This window comes from Paramisgurnus dabryanus, chromosome 3 (genome assembly GCF_030506205.2).
Source record: "Paramisgurnus dabryanus chromosome 3, PD_genome_1.1, whole genome shotgun sequence".
NCBI lineage: Eukaryota > Metazoa > Chordata > Actinopteri > Cypriniformes > Cobitidae > Paramisgurnus > Paramisgurnus dabryanus.
This window is the reverse complement of record NC_133339.1, coordinates 45,709,514-45,727,321: the sequence shown is the minus strand read 5'-3', so window position 1 is coordinate 45,727,321 and position 17,808 is coordinate 45,709,514. Positions and strand designations below refer to the sequence as shown.

The following is a 17,808-nucleotide window of genomic DNA, read 5'->3' as shown; positions in this document are numbered from 1 at the left end:
TATCATGCTGTCTGTCTGTCTCTCTATCTGTTCTTGTGCCTGTCTATCTATCATGTTGTCTGTCCCTTTATCAATCATTGTATCTCTCTGTCTGTCTGTCTCTCTATCTATCCTTGTGTTTGTCTGTCTATCTATCATGCTGTCTGTCCCTTTAACTATCCTTGTATCTCTCTGTCTGTCTATCTGTCCTTCTGTCTTTCCCTTTATCTATCCTTGTATCTGTCTGTCTATCTATCATGCTGTCTGTCTGTCAATTCAATTTCAATTTAAAGCACTTTATTGGCATGATGGTGTCACTTACAATATTGCCAAAGCATTATACATAAAACAAGAAACATACAATAACACAATATTAAACAAACATTAAGGTGCAATTAAGCTAAGGTGCTGGGTGATGGATGAAGTACTACTGCAAAATAAAATAGAATCAGAGTATATTTACAATATAAAGTTGACTTTGAAATATAAACATATGAAGTATACAAATGTACATTTATGGAGGCAGATGAGAGGTAAAATAAAAGTACTGTACAAGATCAGGGCTGTGGATTATTTCTGATGGTGTGTAACTGATAAATGAATTTAGCAGCAGCTGATGGGTGTCTGTCTTCCCCCAGTAACATCTTCATTTGATCTGAATCTGAAGAGCTATGAAACTCTGGTATGAGCTTTGAGATTTTGTCAAAGTGTTTTTCTCTAAGCTCTTTATATTTACCGCAGTAAAGGAGAAAGTGTGTCTCTGTTTCGATCTCACCACTGTCACAATGGACACAGATTCGCTCTTCTTTTGGGAGCCATGTTTGTCTATGTCGGCCTTTCTCTATTGCCAGACTGTGATCACTGAGTCTGTATTTAGTGAGGATTCGTCTCTGCTTTACATCTCTAACAGTGGAGAGATATTCTGACAGACTGTATTTTCTGTTTAGTGCCCGATAACATTCTAGTTTACTTTGGTTTTTACTTTCATTATCCCAATGATCCAAATATAAAGTTTGACTTTCTTTAATGATTTGGTTTATTGTGGTTTGTTTGCGTTCATTAGTGCTGGTCTGGAGTTTTAGAGCCAGTTGACAGATGGGACTGGTTTTAGGTCTCTTCTCTTGGGTTTTAAGGGCTTCATATTGAAGTGTGTTCAGGGGACTTGAGTTTAAGTGTGACCAGAATTTAAGGGAGCGTTTTTGGATGTGTATTATTAGGGGATATCTGCCTAATTCAGCCCTGCATGCATTAGTAGGTGTTCTTCTCTGAAATCTTAATATATTTCCACAGAATTCAGCATGCAGGGATTCCATTGGATGTTTGTCCCATTTGGAGTAATCTGTTACAACCATACAGAGCTATGGGCATTATTACACTATCAAATATTTTACACCAAACTGTAGCAGGAATGTCTGTTTGTTTAAATTTGCCTTTGATGGCATAGAATGCTCGTCTAGCTTTCTCTTTAAGTGCATTTACCGCGAGGCCAAAACCGCCTGATGCGCTGATTTTTAACCCGAGATAGTCATAGTGTAAGGTGTGTTCTAGTGCAGTGTTTCCTAGAGTAAATGTGTATCTGTTATCCTGTAATCTGGCTTTTTTTTGGAAAATCATAATTTTAGTTTTTTTCAGATTGACCGTCAGGGCCCAGTTTTGACAGTATTTCTCCAGCCTGATGCGCTTGTGCAGTGTCTGACAATAGCACCAGATCATCTGCATACAGAAGAGCTTTAATCTCTGAGTTGTTTAGGATGAGACCGGGTGTGCTGGATTGTTCCAGTAACACTGCTAACTCATTAATATATAAGTTAAACAGAGTTGGACTCAAGTTACAGCCCTGTCTCACCCCACGCTCTTGACTGAAAAATTCTGTTCTTTTGTCACCGATTTTACCTCCGCACTTTTTTTCTGAGTACATGGATTTAATGATATCATATACTTTTCCTCCTATACCTGATTGTAGAATTTTATAATATAAGCCGTCGTGCCATATCGAGTCGAATGCTTTTTTAAAGTCAACGAAACATGCATAAACTTTGCCTTTTGTTTTTATGATGAACGTGTTGATTGACTAGCGTCTGTAGTGTGTAAATGTGGTCAGTGGTGCGGTGGTTTGGTAAAAATCCAATCTGACTTTTACTTAAGACGTTGTGTTTGGTAAGGAAGGCCTGAATCCGAGCATTTAAGATACCACAGAAAGTCTTCCCTAGATTACTATTTACACAAATGCCTCTGTAGTTATTGGGGTCAAATTTGTCTCCGCTTTTATATAGCGGGTGTATTAAACCTGTCTCTCTATCTGTTCTTGTGCCTGTCTATCTATCATGTTGTCTGTCCCTTTATCTATCATTGTATCTCTCTGTCTGTCTGTCTGTCTGTCTCTCTATCTATCCTTGTGTTTGTCTGTCTATCTATCATGCTGTCTGTCCCTTTAACTATCCTTGTAGCTCTCTGTCTATCTATCATGTTGTCTGTCTGTCTCTCTATCTATCCTTGCGCCTGTCTATCTATCATGCTGTCTGTCCCTTTATCTATCATTGTATCTCTCTGTCTGTCTGTCTGTCTCTCTATCTATCCTTGGGCCTGTCTATCATGATGTCTGTCCCTTTATCTATCATTGTATCTCTCTGTCTGTCTATCTGTCCTTCTGTCTTTCCCTTTATCTATCCTTGTATCTGTCTGTCTATCTATCATGCTGTCTGTACCTTTATCTATCATTGTATTTCTCTGTCTGTTTATCTATCCTTGTGCCTGTCTGTCTATCTGTCGTGCTGTCTTTCCCTTTATCTATCCTTGTATCTGTCTGTCTATCTGTCCTGCTGTCTGTCCCTTTATCTATCCTTGTAGCTGTCTGTCTATCTATCATGCTGTCTGTCTGTCTGTCTTTCTATCTATACTTGTGCCTGTCTATCTATCATGCTGTCTGTCCCTCCAAATCTATCATTGTATCTCTCTGTCTGTCATGCTGTCTGTCCCTACAATCTATCATTGTATCCCTCTGTCTGTTTATCTATCCTTGTGCCTGTCTGTCTATCTGTTCTGCTGTCTTTTCCTTTATCTATCCTTGTATCTGTCTGTCTATCTGTCCTGCTGTCTGTCCCTTTATCTATCCTTGTAGCTATCTTTCTTTCTATCATGCTGTCTGTCTCTCTATCTATCCTTGTGCCTGTCTATCTATCATGCTGTCTGTACCTTTATCTATCATTGTATCTCTCTGTCTGTCTGTCTGTCTCTCTATCTATCCTTGTGTTTGTCTGTCTATCTATCATGCTGTCTGTCCCTTTAACTATCCTTGTAGCTCTCTGTCTATCTATCATGTTGTCTGTCTGTCTCTCTATCTATCCTTGCGCCTGTCTATCTATCATGCTGTCTGTCCCTTTATCTATCATTGTATCTCTCTGTCTGTCTGTCTCTCTATCTATCTTTGGGCCTGTCTATCATGATGTCTGTCCCTTTATCTATCATTGTATCTCTCTGTCTGTCCATCTGTCCTTCTGTCTTTCCCTTTATCTATCCTTGTATCTGTCTGTCTATCTATCATGCTGTCTGTACCTTTATCTATCATTGTATTTCTCTGTCTGTTTATCTATCCTTGTGCCTGTCTGTCTATCTGTCGTGCTGTCTTTCCGTTTATCTATCCTTGTATCTGTCTGTCTATCTGTCCTGCTGTCTGTCCCTTTATCTATCCTTGTAGCTGTCTGTCTATCTATCATGCTGTCTGTCTGTCTTTCTATCTATACTTGTGCCTGTCTATCTATCATGCTGTCTGTCCCTACAAATCTATCATTGTATCTCTCTGTCTGTCATGCTGTCTGTCCCTACAATCTATCATTGTATCCCTCTGTCTGTTTATCTATCCTTGTGCCTGTCTGTCTATCTGTTCTGATGTCTTTTCCTTTATCTATCCTTGTATCTGTCTGTCTATTTGTCCTGCTGTCTGTCCCTTTATCTATCCTTGTAGCTATCTTTCTTTCTATCATGCTGTCTGTCTCTCTATCTATCCTTGTGCCTGTCTATCTATCATGCTGTCTGTACCTTTATCTATCATTGTATTTCTCTGTCTGTTTATCTGTCCTTGTGCCTGTCTGTCTATCATGCTGTCTGTACCTTTATCTATCATTGTATTTCTCTGTCTGTTTCTCTGTCCTTGTGCCTGTCTGTCTATCATGCTGTCTGTCCCTTTATTTATCATAGTATCTCTCTGTCTGTCTATCTGTCCTTGTGCCTGTCTGTCTATCTGTTCTTCTGTCTGTCTGTCTGTCTGTCTGTCTGTCTGTCTGTCTGTCTGTCTGTCTTTGTGCCTGTCTGTCTATCATGCTGTCTGTCCCTTTATTTATCATAGTATCTCTCTGTCTGTATATCTGTCCTTGTGCCTGTCTGTCTATCATGCTGTCTGTCCCTTTATTTATCCTTGTATTTCTCTGTCTGTCTATCTGTCCTTGTGCCTGTCTGTCTATCTGTTCGTCTGTCTGTCTGTCTGTCTGTCTATCTGTCTTTGTGCCTGTCTGTCTATCCTGCTGTCTGTCCCTTTATCTATCATTGTATCTCTCTGTCTCTCTATCTATCCTTGTGCCTGTTTGTCTATCAGTCCTGATGTCTTTACCTTTATATATCCTAGTAGCTGTCTGTCTCTCTATTTATCCTTGTGCCTGTCTATCTATCATGCTGTCTGTCCCTTTATATATCATTGTATCTCTCTGTCTTTCTATCTATCCTTGTACCCTCTATCTATCTTTGTGTCTGTCCATTTATCTATCCTTCTGCCTGTCTGTCTATCTGTCCTGATGTCTGTCCCTTTATCTATCCTTGTACCTGTCTGTCTATCTAACATGCTGTCTGTCCCTCTATCTATTCTTGAACCTGTCTGTCTGTCTATCTGTCCTGCTGTTTGTCCCTTTATCTATTCTTGAATCGGTCTGTCTATCTATCATGCTGTCTGTCTCTCTATCTATCATTGTATCTGTCTGTCTATCTTGCTGTCTGTCTCTCTATCTATCCTTGAATCTGTCTGTCTATCTATCATTGTATCTGTCTGTCTATCATGCTGTCTGTCTCTCTATCTATCCTTGAATCTGTCTGTCTATCTATCATGCTGTCTGTTTCTATCTATCCTTGTGCCTGTCTATCATGCTGTCTGTCTCTCTATCTATTCTTGTGCCTGTCTGACTATCTGTCTGCCCTGTTGTCTGATTTGTTATAATCATTAATTTTTTTCAGATTCGAACCCATTGGCTACCCTGTCTCGGTGCATCTGTACTTTTATGACGACCATTTCCAGGGTTACCTGGTTAGGCAGGAGGTGCAAAATGTGGCAAGCAGGTCACGGGAGATGCTGGAGGTTTGGGCTGTTCCCCAGGCCACCCTGCAGCTGGAACACAACCTGCATGAGTTTGAGAGACTCAAACACCTTGAGGTGAGACTATGCATGTAGAGATCATGATTTATGACATTAAATATGTTTTTACTGATTTTTGGATTTACAATAGATTTAAAATACAAACCCACTTCTGCAATCTGTCATGTTTTGTATTTAAAGCAGAATATATTTAGCAAGTGAAGCGTACATGTGAAAAGGCAATCCAAGGGGGAAGAATTGCTACAATCGAGGAGCTCACATGCAATAGCTGCTAAACACCACCTCTTTAAAATCTCTTTAATCCCGGCCTCAGATTAATTCAGAATTATTGCACTGCTTTAAAAATTAACAATGCTCATATACAAGAAAACATGTCAGACGCACTTACAGGGTTTTGCATCTGAGCTCTTCAATTATTACATGCTAAAGTTTGTGAAATGTTGTTTTTTAGGTCGGGACGGAGTGGGATCCAAAGGAGAGAATCTTCCGTAACTTTGGCAGTGTAATGGGACCTCTGGACGAGCCTGTTGCAGTACAGAAGTGGGCTCGTGGGCCCAACCTTACAGCCACTATTGTGTGGATTGACCCAGCACAGATAGTAGCAGCATCCTATGACATCAGCATAGACGTTGAGGCAGAGTTCACGCAGTACAAGCCACCTCTTCAGCGTCCCCTCAGGCCTGGAGTGTGGACGGTACGTGTACTTCGGCTGTGGGAGCGTGTAGCCGAAGCTCGCTTTCTGGTCATGCCTCTCGCCTTCAAGGGACGTGAACCCCTTCGCACAGGTAAGACATCGAATGGACTTGTAAAGATGACGTTAGGTTGATTTGGATTGAAATTTCAAATCACATCCATTCTCATCGACACGTGATATTTTCCGCATGTTGAAATGTTTAAAGTTGCAGTCAACAACTTTTGTTTCTATCACTATCTTTGTTTGAAACAGACGAAGCCAGACTGAACTTACTCGCAAAATTGTACAATGTACATCTTAAATTATATATTGATTATAGATTATCTTTGTTAATTTCGCTAACACTTGGTGTCTGCTCAATAACTGTTTTCCAAACCAAATGTTTTACCAAAAATGTTATGGATTGCAGCTTTTAAAACATAATTTCTTTATTTCACCAAAAATATAAAAAATCAGTCACAACATTTCTAGAATTGTATGTGTGTGTGTGTGTATATTTATTGACATACTCTACTGACCTGATACAGCTTGTGATTTTGTCTCAATTTCCCCTATTTCTTTCCAGAAGACCATGGCTGGATTCATGCAGGTCCTCAGGGTAACGTCTACTTAGAGCAAAGCTTCCAGCAGCTTGCGAATGTGTTGAAGCTCCCGCCCAGCGAGCCCGCCCTACAGGAGGCCCAGAAGAAGGCCGCCCTGGTGGGGAAGCCACTGGAAGACTGGGTGGATAGCTCTGTGGGAGCCTTCTGGGTCAGTGGAGATATATGCTCCGAGAAGACCTCGTCCTGTCCCAACATAGACCTCTGCCCCAAGACCTCATGGAGCTCGTTGTCCCCCGACCCTAAATCTGAACTGGGACCACTCAAAAGTAACGGGCGTATTAGGTAGCCCTTAAGGCATGCGCACCCGGCGAAAATTGTGAATGCCCATAAGGACAGTCTGCGGGATGTTTACCAGTGAAGGTCTTTGAGACCATCCCATTACTAGGCAAGGCTGTTGAGGGTTTTTGAACAGCTGGAGGCTCAATTTACATGGGAAACTGTTCAAATTTGCACAAGATGACTGCCAGATGTTGTACAAGTTTTGCTTTTATAAGTCGATGTTCAGAAGTTTTGAGTCTTAACACGTAGTGGTTGATGATACAAAGACCTCAAACCATTTGACACTTTTGTTCTTTGTTACAAACAAAACCGTGCACATTTTTCCTGTGAAACAGTTGCCAAACGTCTTCGTTAAAACTGCTGGAGTTATCCGGCTGTATCGCTATGCTTATTTTGAAGCATTGATAATGAATCTTCAAAAGCAGATTGATGAAGTGCACTTTACTGTAAGGCAAGCTCTTTCCAATTGGCTGAATCTCCGAATGGATTTCAGCCAATAGATCTTCACCGTTTGATCAACTGCGTCATTTCAGAGACGTTGCATGGAATCAATGTAGACAGTCAAGTACGTTGTTGTAATGAAAGCCGAGATGACAAGAATCAAAGACTTGCATTTTGTCTTTTTGTCATTAAGCGTCCTTTGAGTTGAAAAAAAAAACCCAATTTGAAGTATCCGTTCTTGTCCACTGCTGCAAGGTTCGAAATGGGCTGCACAAAGATCACGATGTATGAAGATGTGGGTTACATTGTTTAAGACTGCCTGAAGTCACCCTGCTGAATATCAGTTATGATACATATGCCATCATTGCCATGTTATAGTATTTCACACTAAGTTCTGGTCTTCCTCCAGTTTAGTTCTCAGCTGTGTAGTTTCAAACCTAAACTAGTTTTAATTTGCTGTCTGTTCTGGGTTGTGTATGTTAAAGGATAGTTCACCGTAAACGTAAAAAATTCTGTCTTGCCATCATCTCAATCTTTGGCTTTTCCTCGGCGGTACGAAGTATGTTTTTGAAGAATGTTCATGCTGCTTTTTACTTTGTTACAGAAAGCGGATAGTTACAGATGATGTCAGACTCTTAAAGGGAAAAAACGATGAAAGAAATCCATCAAACTTGCACAATTTAAACAAAGTCTTCTGAATATTATGTAGCAATACGGTAGCTTTGAGAAACCGATAAAGATTCTCATTCGTACTTGATGATCAGGAAAGTCTTCATGCTTTTAATTTAAATGATGACTTTGATTTGATCACTTTAGGAGATATAGCAAAATCATATGGATTATTTTTATGGTGATCTTAAAAAAAAATAAAAGAGGAAATGGGGCAGAATTTAAATTTTTGCGTGAACTATTCTTTAAATAAAACAGTTTGGGTTATGAAAGGTCCATCTTTATTTAAATGTGTCATAGCTTGATGTCACTTTTTTAACCACTTACATTTTATGGTTGTGTGTACTATTTTGTTTTCATCTTACAATGTTACAAACATTTTTTTGTCCTACAAGAAATGTATCATCTAGTGTGAAACGCTGCTTTTTATTTGAAAGAAATGTTTCTGTTATGGTAGATGTTAAGCAGCCCATTAATCATGTGGTTGATTTACCATTCAGAAAATACTTATTTTAAGTGTCCTTTTGTTCTTCATAAACATGCTTCAGCGAAGCATTTGCGGTATATAAAGTGTCATTTGGGTATAAACAAAAAAAATGAATGAATGATATAAGTCAATTGTCAGACTGTCGGTGAGAACCTGAGAACGCTGTTTCATCTTCTGTTTTGTGTCTTGTTCTCCGTTTTGTCCAGGTGTCTGAAGGTCAGCGTGGACCTGAAACTCAAGTCTGGGTCACATTAAACCAGATACTTATTTTAGGGTTGATGGGAAGCAACAAATGGCACATGATGGCACAATAAAGATGTGAAATCAAGTCACATTGTCATGGATTATTTCTGCAATTACATTAGATGATTTATTGCATTTTTTGTGAAGGTGAAAAGTCGTGACAATTTGATATTTGAGAATGCATCACATAATGATCATTTATAATTTTTAATCATAGTTATGTGAGAAGTAGATATTCCTAGGCTCGGTACCCTGGAGAGCACAACATTTTCAATTTGTGAGTTACAATGCAATGATATATGATATACAGTACTAATGTCCACATATCTTCATATTTGCTTTAGAAAAAATGTAAAGATGGAAAAATATAATTTTTTATCACAATTAAAGGTGCATTGTGTAACTTTTAGGAGGATCTCTTGACAGAAATGCAATATAATCTACATAACTATATTAATAGTGGTGTTTAAAGACCTTACATAATGAACTGTATTGTTTTTATTACCTTAGAATGAATAGTTTTATCCACGTACACTGCAGGTCCTCTTACATGGAAGTCACCGTCATGTTTCTACAGTAGCACTAAATGGACAAACTGATCTATAGAGCGCGTTTTGTCTCAGAAGATCACATGTTTGTCCTGTGGCAGCTACCGTAGCTTCTCTATGCGTTTCAAAAGAGAGGTATGAATTGTGGGCTGAGCCGTTGGTTGCGGTTCACAATTTTACCACTAGATAATGCTAAAATCTACACACTTGTCCTTTAAATAAAAATACAAGGAATAGTTTTTCAACTTAAAGGGACAGTAAGTAGGATTTACCCCCATCTAGTGGTGAAATTGTATTTTGCATTTAAACAAATAGTGCTCTCTAGCGCCTCGCTTTTCCAAATGCGTGTTGCAATTACGGTAGCCGTTATGTACTCACTGATCTCCTTGTCCGTTTCAGCTGGTTCACGTGTTCCGTTGTGGAAACGCATTGGTAGGCTAGTGCTTTTTGTCCCTGTCTGCTATTATAGTTTATCAATTCGGCGGAACGACATGGAAGCCTCCTTGGACTTACCGGTTTAATGTAAATAAAGAGAAGAAATTCAAGGCTTACAAAGAAAAGTCAGATCATTGGCAGAGGTCATTTGACACCAGTGAGGACATATTTATGAATTAAGACATTGATTTTGATTAATAAAACACGTAAAATCCTACTTACAGTCCCTTTAAAATTTTACTTTAGCTTCACTCAATTTAAGTTGAATAAACTTTTTATTAAAGTGTTACCAATTAAAGTTTTTTTTAATTTATTCAACTTTTTACAGTTCATTATATCTAATACTACATCAAATGTTGAATTGACACTGTATCAAACAGTGTAGTTTGTGCTCCTGTATGTAGTTTTCTTTCTGCTTTTGAGAATGAGGGCATGGTGGCCTTTGTCTAATGCTGCCAACTTGAATTTCTCATAAAAGTAACTTCAAACAAACCCGATCTCATTCCCATAGTTTTTTACCGAATCACACATTTATTTTACTGTTGGTCGATTTCAGAAAAGATAAAAAAATAAACATATTTGTTTTGGTGTCCTAATTATGTATAATTGGGTCATTCTACAGAAACGTCCACTTTTGGTATGGCAAGATGTCTTAAAATTGATTTATTTTTTATTTAAACTTAGACCACATTATTAGATTACTCTTTGACTTTATGAGTACACATAAATGACAGCTTAATGATTTTTTATTTTTTGTGTGCATGTACTTTAAGACTTTATAAACCTTTTCTTTTGTCACTGATGTTACCTTACTTCTTCAGCAATATTAAAGGTGTTTATGAAATATTATTTAAAAAATGATTCTTAAGTGTAGCAGAATCGAACGAATTAAAATGTATCATCATGTCACATGTAAAAGATTTTATTTAATGTGAAAGAAAAAACACAGTAACACCAGTGACACAAAAAAATCACCAGTCACTGGTGTTACTGATCTTCATTGTTGTTACCCATAAGGAAGGTAACACCAGTGACAATTTTCATGAAAACTGCATTTTACAAAATTTCTGCTGCAAAGTATCAAACCACATGTTGTCAATCATTGTATATTCACTAAATTAAGTAGTTTAATCCATTTGTATTCTAGTTTTTTTGCATTTCCCAAACAATAAAGGAGGTCATACCAGTGACTTAAACTAAAAGCTTCATATGAAATCATGAGATAAATGAGAAGATTTCTGATAACTGAAAAGAGACAGTGGACTTATATGAGCGTCTCTTCATAGATCTCCAGGAAATTAAAAGAAGAAAGTCAAGTGATGTCATCAGTATGATTTAAACGGTAACACCAGTGACACAACTCCAGGGGACCACTACTTTCATTATATATTTTATATTATTTATTTAGCATTTTGTCTTTTAATGTAATATACATTAGTATATTTGATAGTTATGTGCACATTATTGTATTTTAAACTGAAGAAAACACTGTTTTTGATCTCAAAATAAAGCATTTTCCCTCTGTACATGACTGTGGAAATTCTAATTAATTAATAAAAATCAAATATTGCTACATTGATGGCTCAAGAAGGTGTAATTGTTCAAATAACATATTGTATTTTTTTTAAATATAAAAAATTGTAACCCTAAAGGGTGTTTCAAGTGTAGTATTTCCGTAGAATGACCCAACTACATTATTTGTGTGTTTACATAATGTTTTTTTTTTTGTTCTCCGCAACCCTTATCCGCTCCACAACAAATATTTAATTTAAGTTAATGGTTAGATTAATCTTATTAAATCTGTTGAGAATGTATACAGATCTTATTCAAAAGATAAACCTATTAAAAGTAATATAAAACATGTTTTTTAAAACCATTGCCGCAATGCATTCAAATCTTATCTACACAAAACAAACTAACAAAAAGATGTATTATTACTGTAACATTGTAAAATATTGTTACGTTTTTGCTGTTCTGCATTATTAGAAATTGAACTGCATGTGAAGGTATTAAAAAATCGGTAACACTTTACAATAAGGTTTGTTAGTTAACTACATTAGTTGACATGAACTAATAATGAACTGCACTTATACATCATTTATTAATCTTTGTTCATGTTAATTTCAACAATAACAAATACTTTAATAAAATATTGTTAACATTAACAAAGATTAATAAAGACTGTAACAAATGTATTGCTCAAGGCTTGTTCATGTTAGTTTATACACTAACTAATGTTAACTAATGAACCTTAAAGTTTTACCAAAAAATCTAATATTCATTGAGAAACTTTACTTCTGACAGTAAGAGAAAAAGACCAAAAGCACAGATTGCTCTGCCCTGTATAAATATGTGTTACAATTAACCCCACATTAGTTTATGCCCCGCTCACCCTTATTTAAAGGTGCAGTGTGTAATTTTAAGTAGGATCTCTTGACAGAAATGTAAAATAATATAGAAAACTATATTATCAGGGGTGTATAAAGACCTTTTATAATGAACCGCTATGTTTTTATTACCTTAAAATGAGAAATTTTTATCTACATACCGAGGGTCCCCTTACATGGAAGTCGCCATTTTGTGCCACCATGTTTCTACAGAAGCCCTTAACAGAAAATCTTTTTTGACTAAGTTGTCTCCGAAGATGACGTGTCTGTCTGTCCTGTAGCTTCTCTATGCGTCTCAAAAGCGAGGGGTGAGCTGACAACTGAGCCACTCACCACTAGATGCCGCTAAAATTTACACACTGCACCTTTAAAACTTGTTGTAATACTTGTTAAAAAAAGAACACTCATCAGATAAGAAAAATCGTTTATGCTGTCACTGTAATATCATTATCATATTGTCATAATGAAGAACCCTTTGAGCACAATAGACTGTACATCTACTGAAAAGAAAATGTTCATTGGTTTGGCTGCAGAAGTGCATGTGTTGCTATGGCAATGGCATTTTGTACCCCATCACCTGCCTTGTGTGGTTTCTTCCAGTGTTTCTTAGCTGAGTGAATGATTTCAGTGATACGAGTTTAGAGTGCCCATGTGAGATATGTAAAGATCATTCATCTAAATGAATCACTTGTATGATTTCGATTGTTCAACCTAGTTAACATTAAAGAGGAAACCTGAGGCTTGGGATCAGAAAACTCCTGAATTTCATTAAATCAGACAGAAGACGCAATGAGACCGTAACTGCCCTACAGGTGATAAATGGGACTAAACTGCATTTGCAGCCTCTGGCCAGATTCTTGGATGGATGTGGTAACCATGGCAACCAGGACCGGATGACGCCCACATCCTGCACTCGGTCTTTACAGAGATGGCACGCTGCCCTGTGTGATGCTTATGAAGTGTAAGACATAGATAGACGGAGTGGGTGTGTTTGTAACAGCGGCTGTAAAGCTTTCACTGTAACAAAACTCGCCACCAGCTGGAGCGCGCCGGGTGGTCTTAGGGTGTTCGGGATGGTTGCTAATGAGGTTCTTTCTGCGAATGTTGCTTGTGTCCAGGGGTTGCCGGGACATTGCCAAGATTTTAATTTTCATGTTTGGTAGACACTTAACGTATATGTTCCCTAGGGCTTTAACCCTTGACTGCTATAGGATTGAAAGCGCCACGCTCTACTAGTCGATATTATACCGATACAAAGGTGCAAAGCATTTTAGCACTTTGTTTAAACCCTATGAGAAATGAGAGTTTTTTGCTTTAGCAGACAATGACATCCAGTTGGATTGATCTCTGCGCTGTTGAAGTGGATGGAGAGCTGCTTTCTTCCCCCCAAACTAATGCTTGCTGAAACTAATAGTGCGTGTCAATGTAATGGTGACTTATCGACTTTTACTCTGTGATGCTCCCGACAGAATCAGGACTCAGTGTGGTTTATTCATCACACTTTATATGCATAAGGGTCTTCAAATTAACTTTGATAAATTATTTTTGTATGCATGATGTGGATGTGGCTCATTGCATTTTAAGCAGTTAAAAATGGCTTGCCTCTCTCTGAACTCAGAAACCACGCCTTTTTATACACTGTAAAACCTAAAAGTTAACTCAACTCAAACCATTTAGGTAAACCGATTGCATTAGTTTAAAACGCATAGATTTGAGTACTGTGAACTTAAACAAATTGAGTCATATGCAGTTATGCACTTATATTTAAGTTCACACTACTTAAATATAAGTGCATAATTGCACATGACTTAAGTTCACAGTACTTAAATTTATGTGTTTTAAAACTTAAATGGTCTAATGCAACCGGTTTACTTAAATGGTTTGAGTTAAGTTAACTGTTAGGTTTTACAGTGTATGACATACAAAAACAAAAGTGGCGCCAAACAGAATTTGAATATCTTACATATGCATTAACAAAATATTAAAGTAAGATCGACAAGCTATGGTATTATACTATCATGAGACAACTAGAATGTATCTGAATACTTTTTGACTTTATTTTGAACAGTTTTTATATTTGTTTCTGTTTTGTTTGTATCTGTGGTTAATGGTTAGGTTGTGTTATCTTTCTTTTAATACATCATTTTTTTGTAATATTATTACATTACATAGCATGGCTTAGGTATCCAAATGCTTTTTTGGCCACTGTATATAAAGTAGGTATATTGGCACAGGTATATAACTGTAATTTTTTAATTATTTTGCCTTTGGGGTCTATTGGTTAAAGGAATATTCCACCTTAATAAAAAACAAAAAGATATTTTTGTCTTTCATTGTTCAAGAAATTAAGTTTTTTAAAGGGAAAACATTCCAGGACTTTATTGGACCTCAACCGTTTACAGTTTCAATCCAGCTTAAAATTGCATTTTCAACGTAGCTTCAAGGAGCGTTAAACAATCCCAACCGAGGCATAGGGGTCTTATCTAGCGAAACAATCCTAATTTTCACCAAGAAAAATAAAAAATATGTACTTTTAAACCACAACTTCTCGTCTTCGTGTTATGTGCCAATGCATCAAAAGGTCCTGCGTTACATATGTGAATCGCACACTTGCGGACCATTTAAACAATAAACTGACACTAAGACATTAATTAGTATCATTCCACATACAACAACGTCAGAACGCTCCTCTTTCTCCACACTTGTAAATACGTAAAGCGTGACCTTTCGATGTGATTACGTAATTTGGAAGGTCCTGCTTCCGTGTCATATGGCTAGTGCAAGACAAGAAGTTTTGGTTTAAAATTGCATATTTTTATTCACTAGGATTGTTTGGCAACATAAGACCCTTATTCCTCGGTTGGGATCGTTTAGAGACCTTTGACGCTGCATTGAAACTGCAAACTGTTGAAGTCCACTATATGGAGAAAAATCTTGGAATGTTGTCCTCAAAAAACTTAATTTCTTCTCGACTGAACAAAGACATAAACATTTTGGAAGACATGGGGGAAAGTAAATTATCCAAATTTTTTTTATAAAAGTGGAATATCCCGTTAAGGTTGTGACCATTTTTTAAATGCACATTTGAACATAATGTTCACCTCATTCTTGATCATGCAGATACAGCATTAGCTTATACGGTGAGTCTCTTAGCAGAAGGTACATCTGGATGTAAAAACTAAAGATCAATGATGACTTCACTTTTTGTGTCTCTTGTGGTTCTCAACCTTTTTTACATCAAGGCCCTCCTATTATATTTGAAGGCCCACCCACTCACTCTATTTCTACCCAATAGATTGATCTAGAGCAGGGGTCTTCAACAAGGTGCCTGCGAGCACCAGGTTGCCCGCATAGAGTCTGTGAGTTACCCACCAAAGCACATTCAACTAATAGCCTTAATTTTAATATTTATTTATTACTTTTTTTTATAATAGCTTGGCTTCTTTTTGTATTTTAACATTTCAAACAATGATATCATCATGTAAAATAAAGTCAAAGTGAAACAAAAAGGTTTTGAGTAGACTATATCAAAAAAGTAGCCCTCCATATCGTTTTATCCATTGTGGTAGCCCTTGATCACAAAAAGGTTGGAGTCCCCTGCCATAGACATAATGGTTTTTATACTGTACAAACTGTATATTCTATTCCCTTCCCATAACCCCAACCATCACAGAAAACTTTCTGCTACTTCGCATTTTCAAGAAACATCATCCTGTTTGATTTATACGCTTGTTTTCTCATGGGGACCTTAAAGTGTCCCCTAAAGGTCACAAAAACACTGGTATTCCTATCTTTGTGGGGACAATTGGTCCGCAGAATGTGATAATTACCAGTTTACATCTGTATATATTTTTAAATATTCTATATTATATATAAATATGTATATGTGTGTGTTTAAATACACATAATATTTACACACAGCACAAGCTCATATATTATGCAAAAAATTACTTTTATTTTGTATGAGATTAATCTAAAGGCCCTCTTGGACATCTGCTGAGGCCCCCTATGGGCCCTGGTACCCTGGTTGAGAAACACTGAACTTTATATGATATAGTCAGTGTAAAATAAACACACACATCTTTGCCCAAAGATTTTCTCAGTGAAATTTGTCTTAAGATCAGTACTTTTATGTTATACTGAGTTTTAATATCATCATAACCTAAAAGAGTAAAATCTTTGGGAATATATGGTACAGTTGATGGTACCCATCATGAATTCCATCATATTTCCTACTATGGAAGTCAATCAGCTTTGTGCTTACCATTATTTATCAAAATATCTTCTTTTGTGTTCATCAAAATAACAATCTCATTTAGGTTTAGAACAACACAAGGGAAATGAAGTTTAATTTTGGGTCAATTTAATTTGTACTCAAATATACTTTCCCATAGCAAAAACAGTACTTCTAGAGAATAGTAGATGAATCGGGATGCAGGTTTAGTTAAGGGGTCGGTCATCATACTGTGTATCAATAGTGTGTAAGATACCCTTACATGACTATTACAACTTTTTTCCATTTATTTAATGCATAAGATGATCCATCATCTTGGACATGTTACTCATAATCATAATATGTCAGCGTTTATCAGTACAAACACGTACACAAGGTCTGTCTGCTTCTCTGAAATCTGACTAACACGTGGTTTGTATGTTTGCTTGCTGCAGATGTCTTGTTATCTGCTGTCATAAGTGTCTGTAGAGAGTTTACCCACTGGGGTTTCTGAACACTGAGCGTCTGATTATAATAATATGATAATGATCATTTTAACACAGACTCTGATTATAATTACAGTGTACATTTGTCTGACCTCAGCTGGATCATCACTGTTTGTTGTTTTTCGAGTGTTTTATTATATTTTGGGTGTTTGTATCTGAAGGATAAACCAATTTTTGTCAGAGCATGGACAATCTGAAAATAGATGATTTTAATGTTACAAATTGAATCCTGCAGGAATACCAACACAATATTTTGTTAAAGTTTCTGTAAAGTTATAAAGGCTCTCGTCATTTAAAGAGAAACATGAAGGAAACATAAAGTATTATTGATTATCAGTGTTTTTTGTTGTTTTATCACGTCTGATTTTATATTGTTGTTTGACAATAACGCCGGTAGAGGGCGCGCTAAACACACTTTCCTTTAAAGAAAAAAATATTTCATATTTTTTATGATTTAACAATAAAAGGCAAAATAATATGTAAAGCTCAGAATAATTTAGTATCATTTTCTATAAATGTGTGAATGTCTTACACTCATATGCATTCAAAATCACAATACATCACTTTCAGTTCACAAATAAATCAACATATAAGACACTTCGTCATTTCAGAAACGACATTAAAACTTTATCTCCAATACACACAAACGAACCAACCAATAAACAGTAACTCCACCTTTAAATTAACGTGAATCTATCACAGAAATATACGCGGCAGAACAGTAGACGATTGCATGGGATGTCAATGAGGGTTTATTGGCCCGGGAGTTGTCTTTAACTGGTCAAATATAATGGTTGAATACAAAAACATCATAATTTCAAATCTATTATCTTTATACATACGCATTGAACTTTCACTAACTACGTTTCTCAATACGAAGGCTGCAGCCTGCGGAGGTCGCATACGTCATCAAGCCTGGTTTATTCAAGCTTAACTGACCATTACATTCGCAAGTCATAAGCATATTAC

The 17,808-nt window shown here is 36.8% G+C and overlaps 1 protein-coding gene across 1 annotated transcript in view; it reads left to right on the top strand.

Moving 5' to 3' along the window:
- xylt2 (xylosyltransferase II) overlaps positions 1 to 8,835 on the top strand; it is a 33,467-nt gene extending 24,632 nt beyond the window's left edge. The window contains exons 9-11 of the mRNA XM_065292471.2: positions 5,197 to 5,392; positions 5,787 to 6,120; positions 6,595 to 8,835. Of these exons, the coding sequence (XP_065148543.2) occupies positions 5,197 to 5,392; positions 5,787 to 6,120; positions 6,595 to 6,917 (853 nt within the window). The 3' untranslated portion in view covers positions 6,918 to 8,835. The remainder of the gene's footprint in view (positions 1 to 5,196; positions 5,393 to 5,786; positions 6,121 to 6,594) is intronic.
- Positions 8,836 to 17,808: the final 8,973 nt, after the last annotated feature.